We start from the raw sequence: 20,152 nt of genomic DNA, 5'->3' as shown, positions 1-20,152 counted from the left end.
CGACCTTTGGTAAGGAAAAGGATGTTGGTATTATAACAAGGAGTGTGTGGAGAATTGCATTTGGCATAAACTACAGTAAAAAAAAAGTTGTAAATAGTGGTGCAAAAAATTATGACTTCTCATCGCTTGTCAAAATGTTAAAAAATGATAAACGTGGGCACGGTCTCCAATTACATGTGCCTTAATTCGAATCAAGAAAACCAGGGGATGGCACAAATTTTGACAAAAAAAAATCTACATTTGCTTACAAAGGTGTCGATTAGATTTGCTGTTTCTAACAGTCTCAGATGTATCAAATTTACTACAAACCAGCAATTCTGACATTGCCTTTCATTTGTTTTTTAATCTTTTAATGGGAAAAGGGTGATTTGTTTATTTCCCTGGTTAGAGAGTTTTTGGAAATATAAATTGATTTAAATGTTTACCTTTTTATACATTTTTTTTTTGGTTCCTTTATAGACCTTAACATAAAGGATCTCGTTCGTTAGTATGTAGTACTTCTGAATTGAAGTGTATCATGTCTCTTAGCTAAACATTGAAAGGCAGCCTGTTAGACCATGCCTCTAACCGGATATAATGAGTGCATAAAGATGGCCGACATGGAGGCCTACATTAGAATCCTCGCTGTCATAATAACTAGAGATGAGTGAATGTACTCGCTAAGGCAAACTACTCGAGCGAGTAGTGCCTTATGCGAGTACCTGCCCGCTCCTCTCTAAAGATTCGGGTGCCGGCGGAAGAGAGAGTGAGAGAGAGATCTCCCCCCGTTCCTCCCGCTCTCCCACGCCGCTCCCCCCCCCCCCCCCCGCCGGCACCCGAATCTTTATAGACAAGCGGGCAGGTACTCGCATAAGGCACTACTCGCTCGAGTAGTTTGCCTTAGCGAGTACGCTCGCTCATCTCTAATAATAACCCATTGGTATGCAGTTGTAGGGTGCTGATGGGCAGGGGCATAGCTAAAGGTTCATGGGCCTTGGTGCAAAAATTCAGCTTGGGTTCCCCCCAACTTCACTTTACGGCTGTGTGTATCTTAACAGATCCAGGACACAAGACTCAGGACCCATGTTCTGCTCACCTCGCAGAAAAAAAAATTAAATTAAAAAAATATAATATATTGGAGACAACTATAGAAAACTTTCAATACAGCAGCTCGGCTCTAGTATATATCTGGTAGTGAAATTGGCATATAATAGTCAGTTAACAGCTCTACAGCATTGATGGTGATTACAGTGCAGTTACCTCCAGTGATCACCGGTGATGTCATATCTGATTAGTGTTGTTCACTTTTGGTTTCCATCTCTATTTGGCCCAGAGGAACATGACAATGTTCAGTGTGACCACTGCTATGACTGAAGGAAGGAAAGTGTACATGTAGTGGCCTCCTTCTGCTACGATATGGGCAGACCATCCAGGAAGACATCCACCGTCGTCTGCAGGAGATTCGGGTACAGATCTGCGTTGGAAGTCAATGGAATGAACACGGGTCCAGTAATGGCTCCAAAGCAGAAGGAGGCCACTTTGAGTACGATATCCTTACCTCCGTTATGACAGTGGTTCCACGGGACTTTAGGTCCATTTACACGAAACAATTCTCATGCAAAATAAGTTCAAGCTAACAAATTTGCATGATCATAGAATATGAAGCGCTGCGCCAGAAGTCAGCAAGAGTCTGACTTTATAAATGCTCTGCATGAGCACTAACAAACTGGTTGTGATGTCAGCGCTCTTGCAGGCGTTTCGCCGACTGCGGTCCTGTCTAAATGGGACATCGGAAAGCGCGTTTTTTTTTTTTGTGTGTTTTTTGTTAATTGCTGCTTGACTTTGTAGAAGGAAATGATTCCTTCATAGATATAGTTTGACAATATTAACCTGTGGGGGGGTTTTTTGGCTATGAAAAGGTTCCACAACTTTCTCTCTGCCCTGTTTGGCCTGCTCCTCTTTCCTGTACTTGCCTTTAGACACATGCATTCTGCATATTGTACGTTTCGTCACCCTACAGGGCCATTCAGGAAGCTCTGCCAGCTGACATTTATTCCAAAGACAACTGTTTTTCCACATGGTATGTTTTGAATTTTTGAAGATAAGGTAGGGGGGAGTGCTGATCAATTTTAGATACTTCTTGGTAGACACCCCCTCCCCCTTCAGCATTAACTTGTAAACAGAGTCCCCCAAATAAATTTCTGGCATGAAAGCTCTATTATATGGGCCTTCCTCTGTAGTATTTAGCATGATTGTTGCTGCCCTGAACAGCTCACATTATTATATATTATAAAATTAAAGGAAGCATCCATGGTTGTTAAAGGTGTTGTCTGACTTATAGCTTATTGGTAAAACTCCATCTGCATGCACTAATATAATAAATGGTCTTATACTCCTCTCCCCGCTCCCGCTTGTATTCACAAACGAAAAGGAAATGCCACACGAGATGCAGGGGAATAAAACGAACCCCTCACAAAATATCTCATACCTAACGCAGGAGGAGGTGCGGAAGCGTCTAAAGAAAACTAAAATTGATAAATCGCCGGGCCCAGATGGATTACACCCAAGGATACTAAAGGAACTAAGTGACGAGATAGCTAGGCCGCTATACCGAATATTTCTGGACACTATCAAGACCGGTGTAGTACCATTGGATTGGTGCATTGCCAACGTGGTTCCAATTTACAAAAAAGGGAGCAAAAGTGAGCCTGGTAACTACAGGCCAGTAAGTCTCACTTCAGTAACGGGAAAAATTTTCGAGGGGATTCTGAGAGACGTCATCGATGAGTACCTTAAGGAGAATAAGGGAATAACTCCTCACCAGCATGGATTCATGAAGGGTCGCTCATGTCAGACAAATCTGATCAGTTTCTACGATGAAGTAAGCTCTAAGCTGGACCAGGGAGAATCTATTGATCTTGTATATCTGGACTTCTCTAAAGCCTTTGACACCGTGCCACATAATAGGCTAATATACAAAATGAGGCAGCTCGGACTGGGCGAAAACGTGTGTAAGTGGGTAAAAAATTGGCTCAATGATAGAAAGCAGAGGGTGGTAATAAATGGTTCGTACTCTGATTGGACCCCAGTCACTAGCGGGGTGCCACAGGGTTCAGTATTAGGCCCCACTCTGTTCAACATATTTATCAATGACCTGATAGAGGGGCTGCACAGCAAAATATCAATATTTGCAGATGACACAAAATTATACAACATAATTAATGCAACGGAGGACAATGTGCGGCTACAAACGGACCTGGATAAGCTGGGGGCTTGGGCAGGAAAATGGCAAATGAAGTTCAATGTTGAAAAATGTAAGACTATGCACATGGGCAGGAGAAACGGATGTCACAAATATTCACTTAATGGGGTACCGCTGGGGAAAAGTGATATGGAAAAGGATCTGGGGGTACTAGTGGATAATAGACTAAACTGGAGTAACCAATGCCAGTCAGCTGCTGCAAAGGCAAATAAAGTCTTGGGGTGCATTAAAAGAGGTATAGGGGCGAAGGACGAGAACATCATCCTTCCATTATATAAGGCACTTGTCAGGCCTCACATGGAATACTGCGTACAATTATGGTCACCGGTGCTCAGGAAAGATGTCACAGTGCTTGAGGGGGTTTAAAGAAGGGCAACTAAACTAATAAATGAAATGACAGGACTGGAATACCCAGAGAGGCTATCCAAATTGGGATTATTTACTCTAGAAAAAAGAAGGTTAAGAGGCGACCAAATAACCATCTATAAGTACATGAGGGGACAATACAAGGATCTCTCCCGTGATCTGTTTACACCCAGGAGCATGACGGTAACAAGAGGACATCCGCTACGATTAGAGGAAAGTAGGTTTCATCACCAACATAGAAGGGGATTCTTCACTGTAAGAGCAGTTAGACTGTGGAACTCTCTACCGGAGGAAGTGGTGATGGCAAAATCCATAGAGGAGTTTAAAAGGGGACTTGATGTCTTTCTGGAGAAGGATATTACAGGATATAAATCTTAGGTTAAGTGTCAATCCGGGTATATAGGAAGGTAGGAACTATTAGGGTTTGATCCAGGGAACAATCTGCTTTCCATTAGGGAGTCGGGAAGGAATTTTTTCCCCAAAAGGGCTAATTGGCTTCTGGCCTTGGGGTTTTTTGCCTTCCTCTGGATCAACACAGTAGGATAGACAGGCTGGACTAGATGCACATTGTCTTCATTCAGCCTTACATACTATGTTACTATGCTGTCTCTTGCATCAGTGCTCTGTCTTCTGTTCCTGTGTTTGTGTACAGGCTGCAGTCCCGCCCAGTTTGCAAGACATCACAGGTGCTGCAGCCAATAACAGAGGTCAGGGATTGATCGCTGGGTTCTGTCATTGGCTGCAGCGCCTGTGACATCCCATAAATGGGCTGTGGAAGCCTGTAAATGTGGGGAGACCCAGAGCAGTGCCACGGGACACAGCGGTGGCAGGGACAGGCGAGTATATGTCTGTCTATTGTAGAAGACGGCAAGAAAAAGATCCAGCATCTATAAAAATCACAGCTTTATTTAAACATTAAAGTCCCAACAGGAAGGATATACAATGGCATGACAAACTGACACTTTTCAAGCTGTCACAGTAGCTCTTAGACATGCTATGAGATACAATCCTCTCCGCTGGAGGTCTGTTGAGGTCCTGAGCCTGGTCGCCTTGTGTGTCCTCATGCATCCACTGGTTCAAAAATCCTCCGAACAGTCTGGCCAGAACAGCCCAGGTGGCGGGCAATTCGTCAATGCGACCATCCAGCTTCTCGCATTTCAATAATGCGCCCCTCTCAAATTCTGTTAACTGGGCGAAAAATATTCTATTGAGTCGTAGAGACGTCTAGTGGTCAACAAGCTCTACACAAGCGGAAGAAGAGGTCACTGCACACAAGGAGCCTCTGAGAGTATTTTATAGGTCAAGGAGGGAACCACTTTTAGCGCTTCAGGTACCAAGACCGCTCATCTAATCATACCACAGCTCTAATCATTTGCATATCTGCCTGAGATGTAACTGCATGACGAGTTTTGCAGGGAAAACATCAACTCCTCGTAGGTGCTTGACCGAGTGTATATGACTTTTATTATGGGATGACCTCCATGCTCTCCTATCTGTTTTTTTATTTCATGGCTCAGACACAATGGTCTATATGATTGACTTTTCTAGAGCGTTTGTCCGTGAAGAAAGATCACATTTTCTTTGATAAACTTTCGTGGTCCGTGACCTAGTGTAGTGAAAGGAAACATCTGCTGAGGTTCAGCTGTGCCATGCATTTTACCAATGGTTTTGCCCTGCTGGTGGTTTACTGATTATTTTTGGGACTGGTATTCGTTCCTTATTAGATGTACATACAAAGAGCTTCCGCATTGTAACTTTGTTATATGCAGCAAACCTAATTATGCAAATATGTAGTTTACAGAAGGCCTTTGTATCCAGAGAATGGTGGGAATGTGCCAGTTTTATAACTTAATATAAAACCTGTTATTTTGAACATCTCAGACAAACATTGATATCATATGAACATTTTGGGATGACGACGAAATCCATTACAGAAGTGTCTCTTGGTTTCAGTCAATTAGTTTAGGAAGTTCTTTATTCATTATTTTTTTGCTTGCAGTCATTAAATAAGAATGTTTTTAGAGGATGAAAATTTGCCCTGGTCATGTGATAACCCCTCGAGTGTATGACACATTACAAGAGAAGGCTCTGATAGCTGTATTATAAGGGCATGTTCACATTATGCAGATTTGCTGCAAATGCTGCATGGACAGGAGATCTGCAGCAGACAGTGTAGTATAAAAGTATGGCAACTGTTCCAGCAACTATTGCTTCTGTGCTTTTACAGAGGAGTGATAGTCTGTTTAGGGGAGGCAGAGCGGCTGGAGATCTCGTCTGGCCCACCGCCTCTATTCACAGTATTCTGGAATCAATTCAAAGATTAAGCAACTCCTGCTAAAACTGAGTGAGAAGATGCTGAGTAGTCCTCCTGTTTCAGTGAGCTGGAATGAAACGACTAGCGATAAGTGATGACACGGACCCCGCAACCTTTCCGCAATGCTGATAGCGGAAGGGTCACGGGGCGGATGGCTTCCATTGACTTCAATGGAAGAAGTGCACACGGAAGCCGCACAGAATCGCAGCATGCTGTGATTTCTCGTTTGTGAGCGGAAAATCGCAATCGCTTTCCGCTCATTGGCAGGAAATCACGTTTTGCCATTGCATGCTGTGGGCGGCATTTGCTGCAGAATCCAGAGGCGGGCGCCCGCTCCAGATTCCGCAATGCAAATCTGCCTGTGTGCCGGCGACCATAACTCACGAGTACAAAAAAACATTACTACACTGACGACATGAAAAAAAAATGGATATACGGAATATGATATCTAAAATATATGCCTTAGCGTGTCCTATGTTGGTTTGTAACCAAAATACTGCTACCATGTAGTTGGATGACTGTATGACAAGCTAAGGCATTTATATTATGGGCAGTGCATCGGAGAAGTCAACACAGAAACAACACTTGTGAGTTTCCGGCATTCCTTCTGCTTTATTTTAATGCAAAAGATTATCTAGTGTGACAACCCCCGACAAGTTTAATTTAAAAATCTACAGCATGTGTGATTACAAAGGTTAATTATGACCAAGCTGCATGCTCATCATCTAGTACCTTGTTAGTAAAACAATGTGTGTCTTTTGTACACTTACTTCTTGCTATGCATGCAGCACAAATGTTATGCCCATGATACTATTGGGTAATCTATAATTCAATACTTTTACACCAAATTTCTTCAAACTTGGTCAAACAGCCATTTTTTAAAATATATTTCCCTTTTCCAGAGATATAGCCTCCTTATTTTTGCAACATAATCTCACTGTCTGGGGGGCATGCTGCAATGCTGCATCCAATGGTCTCTCAATTCCCAGAAGAGTATGCCCATCGAGTCAATTAACAAAACCCAGTAAACTGGTTTTGGGATTAAGATCAATATTGACAAGATACATTTTTTAATTATCTCTAGTAACCCATTCCGAAATTGCAACTATTTTACATAATTCTAGACCATATGCATTAAATCTGCATCATTTAAGTAACATTTCGGAGAGTCAATCTAATCTAATACCCATCTTAAACAACTTTAATGGAGTACAGTAAATTCTATGCACTAAATACAGTTGACAGGTGTCATTGGAATCTCATGCGACACAGCCGAGTTTTCTTCGCTAATGGGGCCTAACTTTTTCCCATTTTTGTTTTAACTTTGAGGATTGTTCTAAATAGTAAGAAAGCATCAGTCTATATAAATAAAATACTACACCCTTCGTAGCTCCGAATACCCAAAGGGTGTTGAACTGTAAACATAGATACTGATGGGGCCTGAGGAGCTCCTGTGTAAGGCTGCCTGTCCACGGGCGTTGCGGTATCGCCTGGGAGCAGGAGCCGGCAGACGGATCTCTGCGGTCAGCCTATCTGACAGGCTGACCGCGGAGAATCGCGCTAAATTTGCAGCATGCTGCAATTTGCCGTTCGCGAGCGGAGAATCGCAATGATTCTCCGCTCGTGGACAGGCAGGAAGCGCTCTCCATAGCAACGCTATGGAGAGCTATTCACTGCGTTCCCTGCGGCCGGATTATTGCCGCGGGGAACGCAATGAAAACCCACTGTGGACAGGTAGCTTAACTCATTAGTGTTGTGGTAACAGCCTAGCGTTTCAGAACTCCCATGGCCTACAACGGAGAGCCACATCTGTAACTCCTTTTTGGAGTGCCCAACAGGGAGCAATGGATCCCATTTTCCTATATCAATAATACTTTGCACCACAATGCACCATTAATACTTAGCGGTCCCTGTTCCTGAGCAGTGTGCCTCTTCTGTTCACAAAAAACTGCATCTGAGCATCCACACTCAGACAGGCATTTCTGTGTCCAAAGATTGGGGGCGCTGCACAGAAGGGCATTCTGGACCACAGATTATACACCTATATTTGAGGATACTTGTTAAGTTGAAGGGCCTTAACTAGTTCTGGAAATTTTGGCACTGCCTGTGGTTGTGATGTGGGTGACATGGGCAGGACCGATTCCTGAGACCAGTACTGATTACAGTAGGTACGGAGTTAAACTGTTGGGATCAGAGTTTTCTCCAATCCCAGCCAATGTTTCAGGAGTATAGCTATTAATCACAGCCTCCCTCCCACTCTTGATCATATGGACACTGCTGTCATCATTGCTGATGCCATCGTACTGGAACTACATCCCACTGATGATTGACACCAATTAAATCATATACACAAAACAATGCATAAAAGGATCATCTTCATTCAACAAATAAGTCAGAAGCATTTTAAATATAAGATCGTACAATATCCATGCTGAAACAAACACACCTATAGATCATTTACATAACCTTGTTCAGTGCATCATACATGGCTCTTGTAAAAAAAAAAGCTGCCAAATAAATAAATTCAAATAGTATCTAAACTAAGCACTAACACACAAATTGGTATACAGGCCACTGGGAATATTGCTCCCCAATGCGGGTTTTGCTTTTCGCTTTATCTTGGAGTAATGGATAAAGTGAGGCCATTGGATATTTATCACCATGCACAAACATTGATGTTCTAACAGATACACCTGTTTTTATGTCTACGTTTACTGGCAGCTAGAGAAATAAATTCAACAGTGCTTACAGGGTTAAAAGCCATGTCTAATAAAAGACTCTTATCTCCAGACAAGTGCCCTGTATAGTGGAGCACTCTGCAGGGTCACGGTGAAGAACTGTCAGTACAGACTGGCTGAATAAGGATTTTCCCTAGCAAATTTCTTCAACGGAGTACGGGCAGCGGTGGCAGTTCCAAGAGTAATTTTCTAAAAAGCAGCCCAAATCTGTTAATATATATATATATTAGAAAAAGTCTTAAAATCACCCGTTCTTTCTGTATTTAAAAAAAACAAAACTAAATTGAATGACACTTAGGCCGGATTCACATCTGCATTCAAAGGTACCATTGCAGATTCGGCACAAAATACTGGAAAAAATAGCACTGCATGAAGCGCTTTTTCTTCCAGTAAAATGCCAGGCAGCTGAATGGAAACCAAATGGATCCCGTTATAGTCAACGGGGTCCGTTCAGCGCTGTTCACTTTCCATAGTAAGACTGTTACATTCCGCCAGGGGATTCCCCTTTCCTGTACCCTGAACAGAGCAGGGAAATAGAACCCCCACCGCAGACGTGAAAGCATCCCTGAGGCCCTCTTACACTGGCTGAGAATCTCACGATTCTTGTTTTGTCCAAGCAAACAAGCTGATGACGTCATCAGCTGCTCGTTCTCACTCGTGCAGCCGGTTTAAACTGCGCAATTCTCATTGAGAATCATACCGTTCTCGTGCACTAAACATTCAGTGTTTCACATTCTTATCTTTCTCTTTTTCTTCTTTCCTTCTCTTTCTCTGCTCTGTTAAATTCCTTTCTACTAAGCTATCAATATTCTATAATAAAATATAGTAAATAAAAAGTGATTAAACATAAATTGAGTGATTATTCAGTTTCGTTCGTTTGCACAATGATCGTTCTGTCTAAACAGGGCATTACACTTATAATGTTGGCTACTTTTATTACAGTAACTTGTCTGCTACCAGACGTAAAAACTGTATAGACATCAATAGAAAACAAGCCAAACTGTTAGATGCCAATAGCAGATTTCTAGATGCATTGGCTTCCTAGAGATCTGTTTTGTACCATTATTGTTACTACTGTCACTGGGTTATCTTTTGATAAAAGAATGGGAGCTTTTCAGGATTGTTCTGCGAGCACACAAGCATTACATTTATATTTTCTGCATCTTATCGTTTGCAGTGAGCCATCACAAGAAGATCCTGATGACGTCTTGGGCCTCGTTCACTCTGACGAAGAGGAGATTATTAATAGCTCAGATGAAGATGATTTCAGCTCAGACTCCAGCAAAACTGATCTTGATAACCTAGAAGGGAAATTGGTGAGTCACTTGTGGTTCATAGTGAAGACCTTTAGTAAAATCTACCTACGACTAAATGTTTTGTATCATTTTAAAACCCTGTGCGACTCATGTCCTCTGTGTGTTTTCAACTTTTCCTAATACTACAGTGAAGCCTCTATAGATTTATAGATCCATTGAATGACTGCATCTCATCTGATTTTTGTTACTAATTAGAGATGAGCGAGCGTACTCGCTAAGGCAAACTACTCGAGCGAGTAGTGCCTTATGCGAGTACCTGCCCGCTCGTCTCTAAAGATTCGGGTGCCGGCGGGGGAGAGCAGTGAGTTGTGGGAGTGAGCAGGGGGAGAGAGTGAGAGAGAGACACCCCCCCCCCCCCCCCGTTCCTCCCCGCCGGCACCCGAATCTTTAGAGATGAGCGGGCAGGTACTGGCATAAGGCACTACTCGCCTGAGTAGTTTGCCTTAGAGGTGAGCGAGCATACTCGCTATTACCAATGTGTAGGCTAAGATGATCAGGGTGTCCATATCTTATTTTTGAGTGATCTTGACTGTATAATGGTAAATAAACTTTTTTTTTTTCTTCCTGAAGCCAGTTAATATGAACTGGTTTATGTATAGTTGGCATTTAGGATGGTTAAAAAGTTACCACTGACTGGAATGTACAGTACATTACTGTTGAATTCCAAAAAAAACTTTTTCCAGTGATTAACATAGGCTTTTATCACCCTGCCACTATTTTAGTAAGGGATTCTAAAATCTGATTGACTACATTAGGCATTTGACCATCGCTCTTTACGACACATATTTCTACTTTCAAAGACAAAATTATTTACTAGCTTCACGTTATAATACGGTAGTTATTCTTAAGTGTTAAAAAAAATCAATGTGACTTATTCCCTATAATTAAGGTAAATTTGTGAATTTGTTTTACTGTATAGAATATTTTTAAAACTTGTTTTTGTTTCATCCATATATACAGATAGGAGACTAAATGCAAATTTGTAGAAATATTCTGCTTGAATGTATGAAGCGAACAAGTAATAGCCCAGCTGACAGCTGTGTTATCCATACCACTGGCCCAGGCCCAGAAAATGCTTACAATGATTACGCCAGGGTCTCTTTCCTTTTTTTTTAACGATTTTTTTGTACAGGAATTGCTTTAAATGTTATATAAACTTCCCAAACTACTGGGATATATGCAAAAATAACACAAGCATTTCCTTCACTAAACGAGTTAAGGCCCATTTACACACACAGATAATTATTTTAAAAGATTGAAAGATCAGCAATAGTTTTGCATAAAGTACTAATAGACACTAATTGCTATTAGTACTTAATCAGCTTCATTTGCATGCAAATGAGCTTCTGGAAGCTGTTGCAGAACTCGGCAAGAGGTCTGAGCTCTGTAATTAGCTCCATTGTTCAGCCATGGACTGCTAAGAGAAAACAATGTAATCTCTAGCTCCCCATGGGGAATTCAGCACCATGGACAGGCAGACACAGCCTGCGGCCCTGCTTATAAGCTGTTCTGCCAAGGGGGCTGACAGCTGAAAAGAGCTGATACAATGTTATCAGCTGTAATCAGCTCTCCGCAGGCAGAACACAGCGTGCGGTCCTGCTTATCAGCTGTTCTGCTGAACAACAGTTTTCAAGCAGAACTGAAATACGTTGTTCAGCACAAAACTGAAAGAAGGGCACATTTAGACACAACAATTATCGCTCAAAAGATGGCTTTTGAGCGATAATCGTTGTCTAAATGCGCCTTAAGGGGGCTTTTACACTGTTCGATAAGATCTAATCACAGGTTTTTAATGATGGTCAAGTCTGTAAAGGCTGTTGAAAACCTTAATATTTAGTTTACTGAACTATTTTTCAGGTTGATTTTTTTTTTTTTGAGGATGCCTATGTGTGTATTATGAATCACGTCTCCATACATGGAGCAAGTAGCACATTTTTTAACATATTGTCATTTCATGCATCAAGCAGGAAAAGAAGCCAGGACAGAAGACTAAGATTTATTACATTGCCAAGGAGATCATGAGCTCAGAAAAAGTGTAAGTATAATTGTAGTTTTTTTTTTGTTTTTTTTTGAGGTGGAGGATAATTTTTATTTTATTTATTTTTCCTGAGTTTAATTATACTTTCCATTTAACAGGTTTGTTGATGCCCTAAAGCTCCTACATATAGTGAGTATAATACCAATGAGCATGCAAAATGTATTTTTGTATTCCACAATCCCTGTATTTCTGTTTTTCTTCTTCGTGTTCCTCAATTAAGCAAAAGACACACTCTTACAGTTATCCACAAACCACTTCCACACCCGCATTCGATAAGTTCTTCATACTTTGTATCCACGGAAGTTGCTTTCTATAAATTCTAATAGCTAAAGAAAGTTTGTCAAACTGTGTTTTAGAATCCTTAAGTTATGTTCACACCTAGCGAAAATGCTGCAGATCTTCCTCGGTGGAAAAATTTACAGCAAAATCCAGAGCGTTTCCGCATCAAAAGCGAAGTAAAATCCGGGTTTTGACTGGGTTTCAGCTGCTGATCTGCAGCTGATTTCAGCCTGCAATGCCAATCTCAACATGCTTAGTTCTCACTTCAGCGCACATCCATTACGGGCAACTGCTACTAAGCTCTTCAGGCCACCACCGCCGCTGGTCAGGTGATGTGCCCACTTCCACATCACCTAATGGGGGGTGGTTTTCAGGTTGAAATCAGCTGTGATTCTGAAGCTGAAGCCCAGTCGAAATCTGCCCCAATGGTTTTTGATTTGGAAATGCTGTTAATTTTCCACTGTGGTAGATCCGCAGCATTTCTGTGTGAGCATAGACTAATTGAGGACCAGCTATATAAATTTAGGATCCCTGGTGGGTTATAAATGAGCAATCCATTCTATATTAAAGCTGATTTAGACGCAACGATTCTCACTCAAAAATCGCTCGCATCTTTTGGGCGAGAATTATTGTGTCTAACTCATACAGTTTTCGTTAACCAGACCCTGTTTGTTCTCTTTTAGCATGCTGAAAGAGAACAGGAGTCCACAGCGGGATACAGCTGATACTATTGTTTCAGCTGTACCCTGCTCCGTGAACACAGCCGGGATATGAAGAACACAGCGGTCCAGCTGTGTTCTGCATACCCCGCTCGGAGCCGTCAGCTGTCTAACAGCCCCGGGCACTCCGAGCAGAGAACAGCGGCCACGCTTGTCTTCTGCATACCCCGCTCAGAGGGCAAAGTGATCGCTCAATGTCTGAGTGATCACCTTGCCCTGTAAATGCACACAAAGATTATCGCTCAAAAGTCACTCAAAAGACCTCTTTTGTGCGAATCGTTGTGTGTAAACCAGGCTTTATTTAGTTTTTGTTTGACACATCTAGCGTTAATGTCATCGAGGACACTTGAGATTCCGAGACAATGGCATGCTTTAGGATAGACCAGAAAAAAAACCCTGGATCCTGAAACATTACATAAAACCTCAGAGAATTCTTAAAAGACCTCTGTGTAAAACATGGCGGATCAGTCAGCCTTGCAGTCTGTGTGGAGACAGCTGTTGTTGAGATTGCTGAGGCTGTTGGCTTATCACTGGTATTACATCAGGAGGAAATCCAGAGCTGCCGAGGAAGTTGGATGCTTGTAAATATATTAATGTTTATATAAAGCTTTAAATCCCACACGGCAGCTGCAAAAGGTGTAATACTGGTGCATGGCTGAGATGGCAAAAATACTGACTCTCAACTACCTCTATATACAAATTAGCAGTCTGTCTGTCTGTCTGGGGCACATTTGCATTTTTTTGTAACTGTTCAATGTGCTTTTATTAAAATGACCTTCTTTAGGGATCCCATTTACTTTCATACATTTCAAATCATGATATAATTACAGTCAATAGGATGATTGATGACAATCTCTGTGATCACCTGTTTCATTCATCCAGCACTGTAATGCAAATAGTTCAAGCTATAATGTAATGGACACTATGGGGTAGATTTATCGCAGCTATTGTGCCTGGATTTTGTCATAAAATGTGAAAACTTTTTTTTTTCCTGGTGTAGTTGGTGTGCGTCTGATTTATGAACATCGTGTTGTCTTTTTTTTAATGTGCTCCCCAGGTCACATCATTTTTGATTTTAGGGCTTATTCAGATGACCATATATCAGCCGGGTATTCACGCCGGCCAATATAAGGCATCTCCCTCTGCAGGAGGAGGAGGCTGGAAGAGCCGGGAGCAGTGCTCTGAGCTCAGCTCCCTCTCTGCCACCTTCTCCACCCCCTCTCAGCCCCTCTGCACTATTTGCAAGGAGAGGAGGCGGGACGGGGTGGGGCTAAGTTCCGGGAATTGGCTCCACCCCATCCCACCTCCCCTCATTGCAAATAGTGCAGAGGGGGTAGAGAGTTGGCGGAGAGGGGGCGGGAGCTCAGAGCACTGCTCCTGGCTCTTCCAGCCTCCTTCCCCTGCAGAGAGGGACACCGTATATCGGCCAGAGTGAATATGTGGCCGATATACGGTTGTCTGAATAAGCCCTTCGTCTGTATTTGTGGGTGTAGTTTAGGTGGCACAACAGTTTAAACCTGATTTTAGAAGGTGAGACTTTTTAAAAAGGAGGCATATTTTCAGCACAGGTTTTCACATCAGAGAAAGGGTATTTGTGCCTAATTTACCATGCTGCATGCAACATTTAGAAGATTTAGGTGCATTTGTGCATTTTAGGCATAGCCATAGCCATAAAGTCGCAACTAAACTGTGCTTATGATAAGTCATCCTGTATATTTAAAATGTAAGCAAGTAACAAATATACCCTTTTCAATATCTTATCCACTGTATAATCCAATTTTAATGCATTAAAACAAAATCTAATACACAAAAATTGAATCTAGGCTAAAGGTATTTTTACATGGGTCAACTATTAGCAGAGAAATCACGCAAAGTACTGATTCTGACCAATAGCTGTCCTGTGGTAAAGTGAGATCTATCAGAGCACGGAGTGAGAAATCGCTCATTAGTCACTTTTTCTGCTCACTGAAACAGTGACTAAAGGTCCCTTTACACGGGACGACTATTGGGCAAACGATGCCCAACATTTGTCTCTGTGTCTCCTCTCTCCCATGCTCCTGCACGGGAGCTAGCAGAGCGCTGTCGCTCACAGAGCGGCCAGCAGGGGTGTGGAGCAGTGCAGGAGATTTCTCTCCTCTCTCTCCCCCGCCCCTCTCCATTCACATAACACAGCGACCATTCGCTACTGAATGGCGGCTATTTAAACTGCCGATGAGTGATGAACTTCATCACTCATCTTTTATGCAACATAAAAGATGAGCAATGAAGCTCCTTGTGCAGTTTAAACAGCGGCCGTACAGTAGCGAACGGCCGCTGTGTTATGTGAATAGAGAGGGGCGGGGGAGCGAGAGGAGAGAAATCTCCTGCACTCCTCCGCTCCCCCTGCTGGCCACTCCGTGAACGAGACCGCTCTGATAGCTCCAGTGCAGGAGCACGGAGACACAGGGACGGGTGTCGAGCATTGTTTGCCCAACAGTCGTCCCGTGTAAAGGGACCTTTGTGAGTGACTTCTTGCTGAGTGTAATCAGGCAGTTGCTCCTGTTTGAGTGCCTACCTGTTTACAGTGAAGGGAGGCAAGCGGCCCAACGAGATCTCTATTCACTGAACTATTGCTCCTTTCTAAAATTATCCTAATTTTGTGGCACACGATGCTACATTTAGCCAATGCCCCCTTTTCAATGACGATATATAGCTTTGTTGGAAGCAGCGAAAAAAAGTGTCAAAGTGTATAAAACACATAGTAACTGTGGTGCAAAGTATGTAAGACAGTTTACTGCTGCACTTTGCACCAGAAAACTGTTGAATTTTCAATAGTTAATCTGTCATAACATTTCAGATGGTACTTGGTAGTTTGTATTAACTGGTAAGTGATAGAAAAATAAAAAAATTGCGAGAGTTAGTATAGAACATTTTGTAAGGCTGGGTTCATACAGTGTTTAGATCTGCATTCAGCCTTTCTGTCATGGGGTTCTGCTTGAATAGCTGAAAACTATATTCAGCCAAAACCCAGAATGGAACCATTGACTTAAATGAGGTGGAAACTATGGCTTCTGTTTTTTAACCTGATTTTCATCTTTTTTGGAGGACACAATGGCTTAGTTGACAACACTATTGTATCCTCCAAAAAAGCCAGAAACTATTGGAAACCAGATCAAATAGAGACCAAAGTTTGTATACCATTTATTGAGGCAAACAGAGACCAAAGTCAATTGTTCTGTGTGACTTGCCAAAAATGGTATTCAGCCAGAATTCAGAATGGCTTAGAATGGCCAAGTGTAGATATAAAATCAGCCTAAAAAAATGTAAAACTCAAAACATAATATAAATAAAATCAGCTTTTACTCTATTGAAAATGTACATTATAATGAAGTTGAGTGCTGGGAACAAGTGTCAGACGACATAATTTCCTAGATTATTAAATATAAAAGATTTTTGTTGTCTTGGTTGGGGAATATCACCAGATCAATGTATATGCACATACAGTCACAGAAAAGTATATGCATGATGGCACAATTAGGTAATCTGGTCATTTTATCAATTGGAAAATAAAGATGATAAAAAGTAAGAAACACAATAAAATCGTACATTCTCAGTCGTATTCCCTAACAGTATAGGCACTTTGTTCAATAGCTTTGTATAGTAGATATTTAATGCCGAATTAGCAGTAATACATTCTTGCAGGAAACAAGTACTAATGAGAGGTTAGCCATTCAACTTTCCTGTTTTTCAGGAAACGCTGGAGATTTTGATTTTTCTTCCCCTGCTGAAACCACAAACAGAACAATCTTACTTTTAAATCCCAAAGTCACTATTAAAAGGAAGGAAAACCTGGGGGAATAGATCTTTGTGTATGTTTTGAAATCTGAGCGAGTTGTAGGAAAAGAATACAATAAAGGCCCCAGAGTTATGTAAGAAGTGTTCAGCCTTCTGGAGAATAGATGGTGTACAGCTGAGTGTAGGCGAGTCCACGCATGCAGATGACCTGTTTCACTTTAGAAATCGTCAATCCACATCTGCTAATGTTTTCATACAGGAAAAGTTTAGCAAAAATCTACATATCCAATGTGTTTTTGGTAGCATGTTTTATTGTATGCATGGGAAAAATTCCAGAAAGAAAGCGCCATACATGGTGAGTTTTCTGAAAAATTCCACTTATCTAAAAACACAACAAAAATGCTGTGTATGTAGACTTTTCAACATGATCTGTTGTAGATTTTAAAGTAACATCTGGCCACAACATTTGTGAGTGAAGAAAAAAAAACCACTTCATAACAGATGCAGCTTGAAAATTTATTTTGTGAATCTCATACCCTGTTTCCTCGAAAATAAGCCCTACCCTGATTTTTTAGCATTTTCAGGGAGGCTTGAAATATAATCTCTACCCAGAAAATAAGCCTCAGCTGCATTAAATTTAAAAAGAAAAAAAAAAAAGAATACATTTCCTAGCAGGCTCGCTCCAGGTCCCTCCCGCTGCTCTCTAGAGCACCGACACGTTTCTTGCAGTCCTCAACCACCCACAGAGGATCACTTCCTGCTTACAGGATTCATAAATCCCACCTTCAGGAAATGATGGCTCAGCCAATCAATGCAGCGCTCAATGAACCAATGCGATAGCTGTGATTGGTTAAGTGAGCGCTGCGTTGATTGGCTGAGCAGCAGTCAAAGCACCAATCATAACCATTGCGTTGTGGAGGAGGGATTTATGAATTGGACAATCAGTGCCGCGGCTCAGCGTGTCCGAGCTCTGGAGAGCAGCAGGAGGGAACTGGAGTGAGCCTGCTAGGTAAATATAATAAGACCTAGTGCCTCTTCTGGGGCAAACTTTATTATAAGACAGGATCTTATTTTTGGAAAAAAATTAGAAAAAGTAGTTGCCAATTTCCTACCATGAAGGCATTACTGAAATGGCTGTCTTGACAAGACAGAAGGATTTAATTAGATCGGTACAAGATGGAGCTGGGCATTTCCAAGATTATTTTGTCCATTGCATGTCCTATTCTCATCCATTTTCCCAGACTAGAGCAGGAAATGTGCAGTGTCTTTGCAGATCGGACAGCACACAGATAGGCGTCTGTGTGCTGTCTAATACATGTTGTGCCTAAGTTTCTCTGGTGCAACCCACAATACAGCTATGTTAATCCAGCCTAGATATAACCGCAATACCAAAAAAGTTGGGACATAATGTAAATAAACGTTAAGAGAAAAAAATATGTGGAAATCTCATTTAACCATATTTACAATAGAACATAGAATACATATCAGAAGGTGAAAGTGAGACATTTTTCCATTTCATTTAGCAATTCAATTTGTTTAGAAACTAATGGTAGCAACACATCTTAAGAAAGTGTGGACAAGGGTAACAAAAGGTGGGAAAGGAAAATGTTAGTGAAAAACAGCCGGAGGGTCAATGTTCTACTTAGTCTTATGACTGTATTAAATGAGCATGTTAGAGAGGCAGAGTCTCTTAAAAGCAAAGATGGTCAAAGTTTAAACAATCTGTGAAAAACTGTATCTAAAAATTGTGGAAACATTTCGGAAAATGTTTCTTAATGTAAAATTGCGGGGACTTTGAATATCCCATCTATTGTACATAATATCATCAAAATATTCCGAGGGCAGTGTTGTTCTTCTGTACAAATGTGCACAAGGGACATAGCCCATGGCCAATATTGAATGCTCGAGGTCTACAGGCTCTCAGGTGTCGCTGCATTAAAAACAGGCATGATTCTGTAATGCAAATCACTACGTGGGCTCAAGATTTCTTCCAGAAATCACTGTACCAGTGCGGATAAAGTAAATTGAAATGCTATCTAGTCTCATCAGTGCAGGGGTGCTGCAGAAATGCTTTGTGTATGTAGGATACATGCAAGTAAATGTACATGTACACTTGATTGATTACAAAAGTTTAGTTTAAACCATTTTTGGGGGGCAGTCTTCTGTTTCTGTACAAAATTAAATAAGACTTTACCATGACACCATATAGAGTTTTTTTTTTTTTTAATTAACTTACAAAGTAACTGCATATACAGCATTGCCAGCTGCCCATGAAATCATGAACAGCCTGAGGGGAAAATGGCTAAATCATGGCTGTCCATAAAAACCGCAAGTAAAAAATTAGTGCGGATATGTTCAGTAATGAAACTGGTGTCTGGAAAGTCACAGCACAGTGGCTTCTTTGTACATCGGCTGACATTCTCAGCACTGAAACTAGGTCTTCTCTTGTGCTGGGTAGAAGATTTGGTTTCTCATTTAGAAAGAATTTTCTGAGCCAATTAATGGTACTCTCTGCCCCAGAGGTAAGCTGGACATTACTTAGCAAGAATAAATAAGGGGATCCTTCAGCAATATTAGACAGAGCATTGGATGTCCTGTCTGGATGTGATTTAACTTTGTATGGGTCAAATGAAGTAAAGATAGTAAATTATGACCCAAAATAACTACCCCTGGATAGTTTTACAAGGCTATGTTCACACTTTGCAGATTTTCCGCGGCAGAAATCTGCAGCTGATTTTTGATGTGGAAACGTTGCAAATTTCACCCTTTTGTATTGTAAATATTAAAAATCTGCATTGAAAATCCACAACAAAAATTGTCGCGCTGTGGATTTAAAATATGCAGATCAAGGTAGGTTGAGATTTAGTTTATTGGATAATTTTTCCATAGTGTGTGTGGATTTAATTTAGAAAATCTCTACTTTGCTGCTACTGTAAATGTAGAAAAGCCCCCCTTTATGAACATGGCCTAAATGTATTTTGATGAACTGAAATCAGAAGTGCAGTACATCAGAGGAGATATATCAATAGTGTTCGGAGAGCAGGAAAGGGAACCGAACAGCGCCGGAATGGACCCCATTGACTAGAATGGGGTCCATTCAGTTTCCGTTCAGCTGACCGGCATTTTACCGGAAGAAATAGCGCTTCATGAAGGGCTTTTTTTTCTTCCGTTTTTTTTTGCCTGTTCTGTGATTGAATCTCCGACCAGACGTTTCAATGCAGATGTGAAGGCAGCCTTTTAGTAACACTTTTCAAAATTGTTGAGGAAGGTGCAAAATATGTTGAAGACAATACATTTGATATTGTGTATCTCTATAGAAATATGGGAAAAGTTGTCTAACATTTTGTAGAGCAGAGGTTTTTGCCTC

General features: G+C 41.4%; 1 protein-coding gene across 3 annotated transcripts in view; it reads left to right on the top strand.

Annotated features, from left to right (window-relative positions):
- The window catches only part of FGD6 (FYVE, RhoGEF and PH domain containing 6), an 87,407-nt gene that overhangs the window by 37,332 nt on the left and 29,923 nt on the right, over window positions 1-20,152 (top strand). For 2 of the 3 annotated variants that reach the window (XM_066591541.1, XM_066591543.1), the window contains exons 3-5: window positions 9,837-9,975; window positions 11,940-12,010; window positions 12,112-12,142. In XM_066591541.1, coding sequence (XP_066447638.1) covers window positions 9,837-9,975; window positions 11,940-12,010; window positions 12,112-12,142 — 241 coding nt within the window. The remainder of the gene's footprint in view (window positions 1-9,836; window positions 9,976-11,939; window positions 12,011-12,111; window positions 12,143-20,152) is intronic. The other variant, XM_066591542.1, reaches the window with a different exon arrangement.

This window comes from Eleutherodactylus coqui, chromosome 2, assembly GCF_035609145.1.
Source record: "Eleutherodactylus coqui strain aEleCoq1 chromosome 2, aEleCoq1.hap1, whole genome shotgun sequence".
Taxonomy (NCBI): Eukaryota; Metazoa; Chordata; class Amphibia; order Anura; family Eleutherodactylidae; genus Eleutherodactylus; species Eleutherodactylus coqui.
Note: the sequence above shows the minus strand (reverse complement) of the source record. Positions and strands in the feature narration are given on the sequence as shown.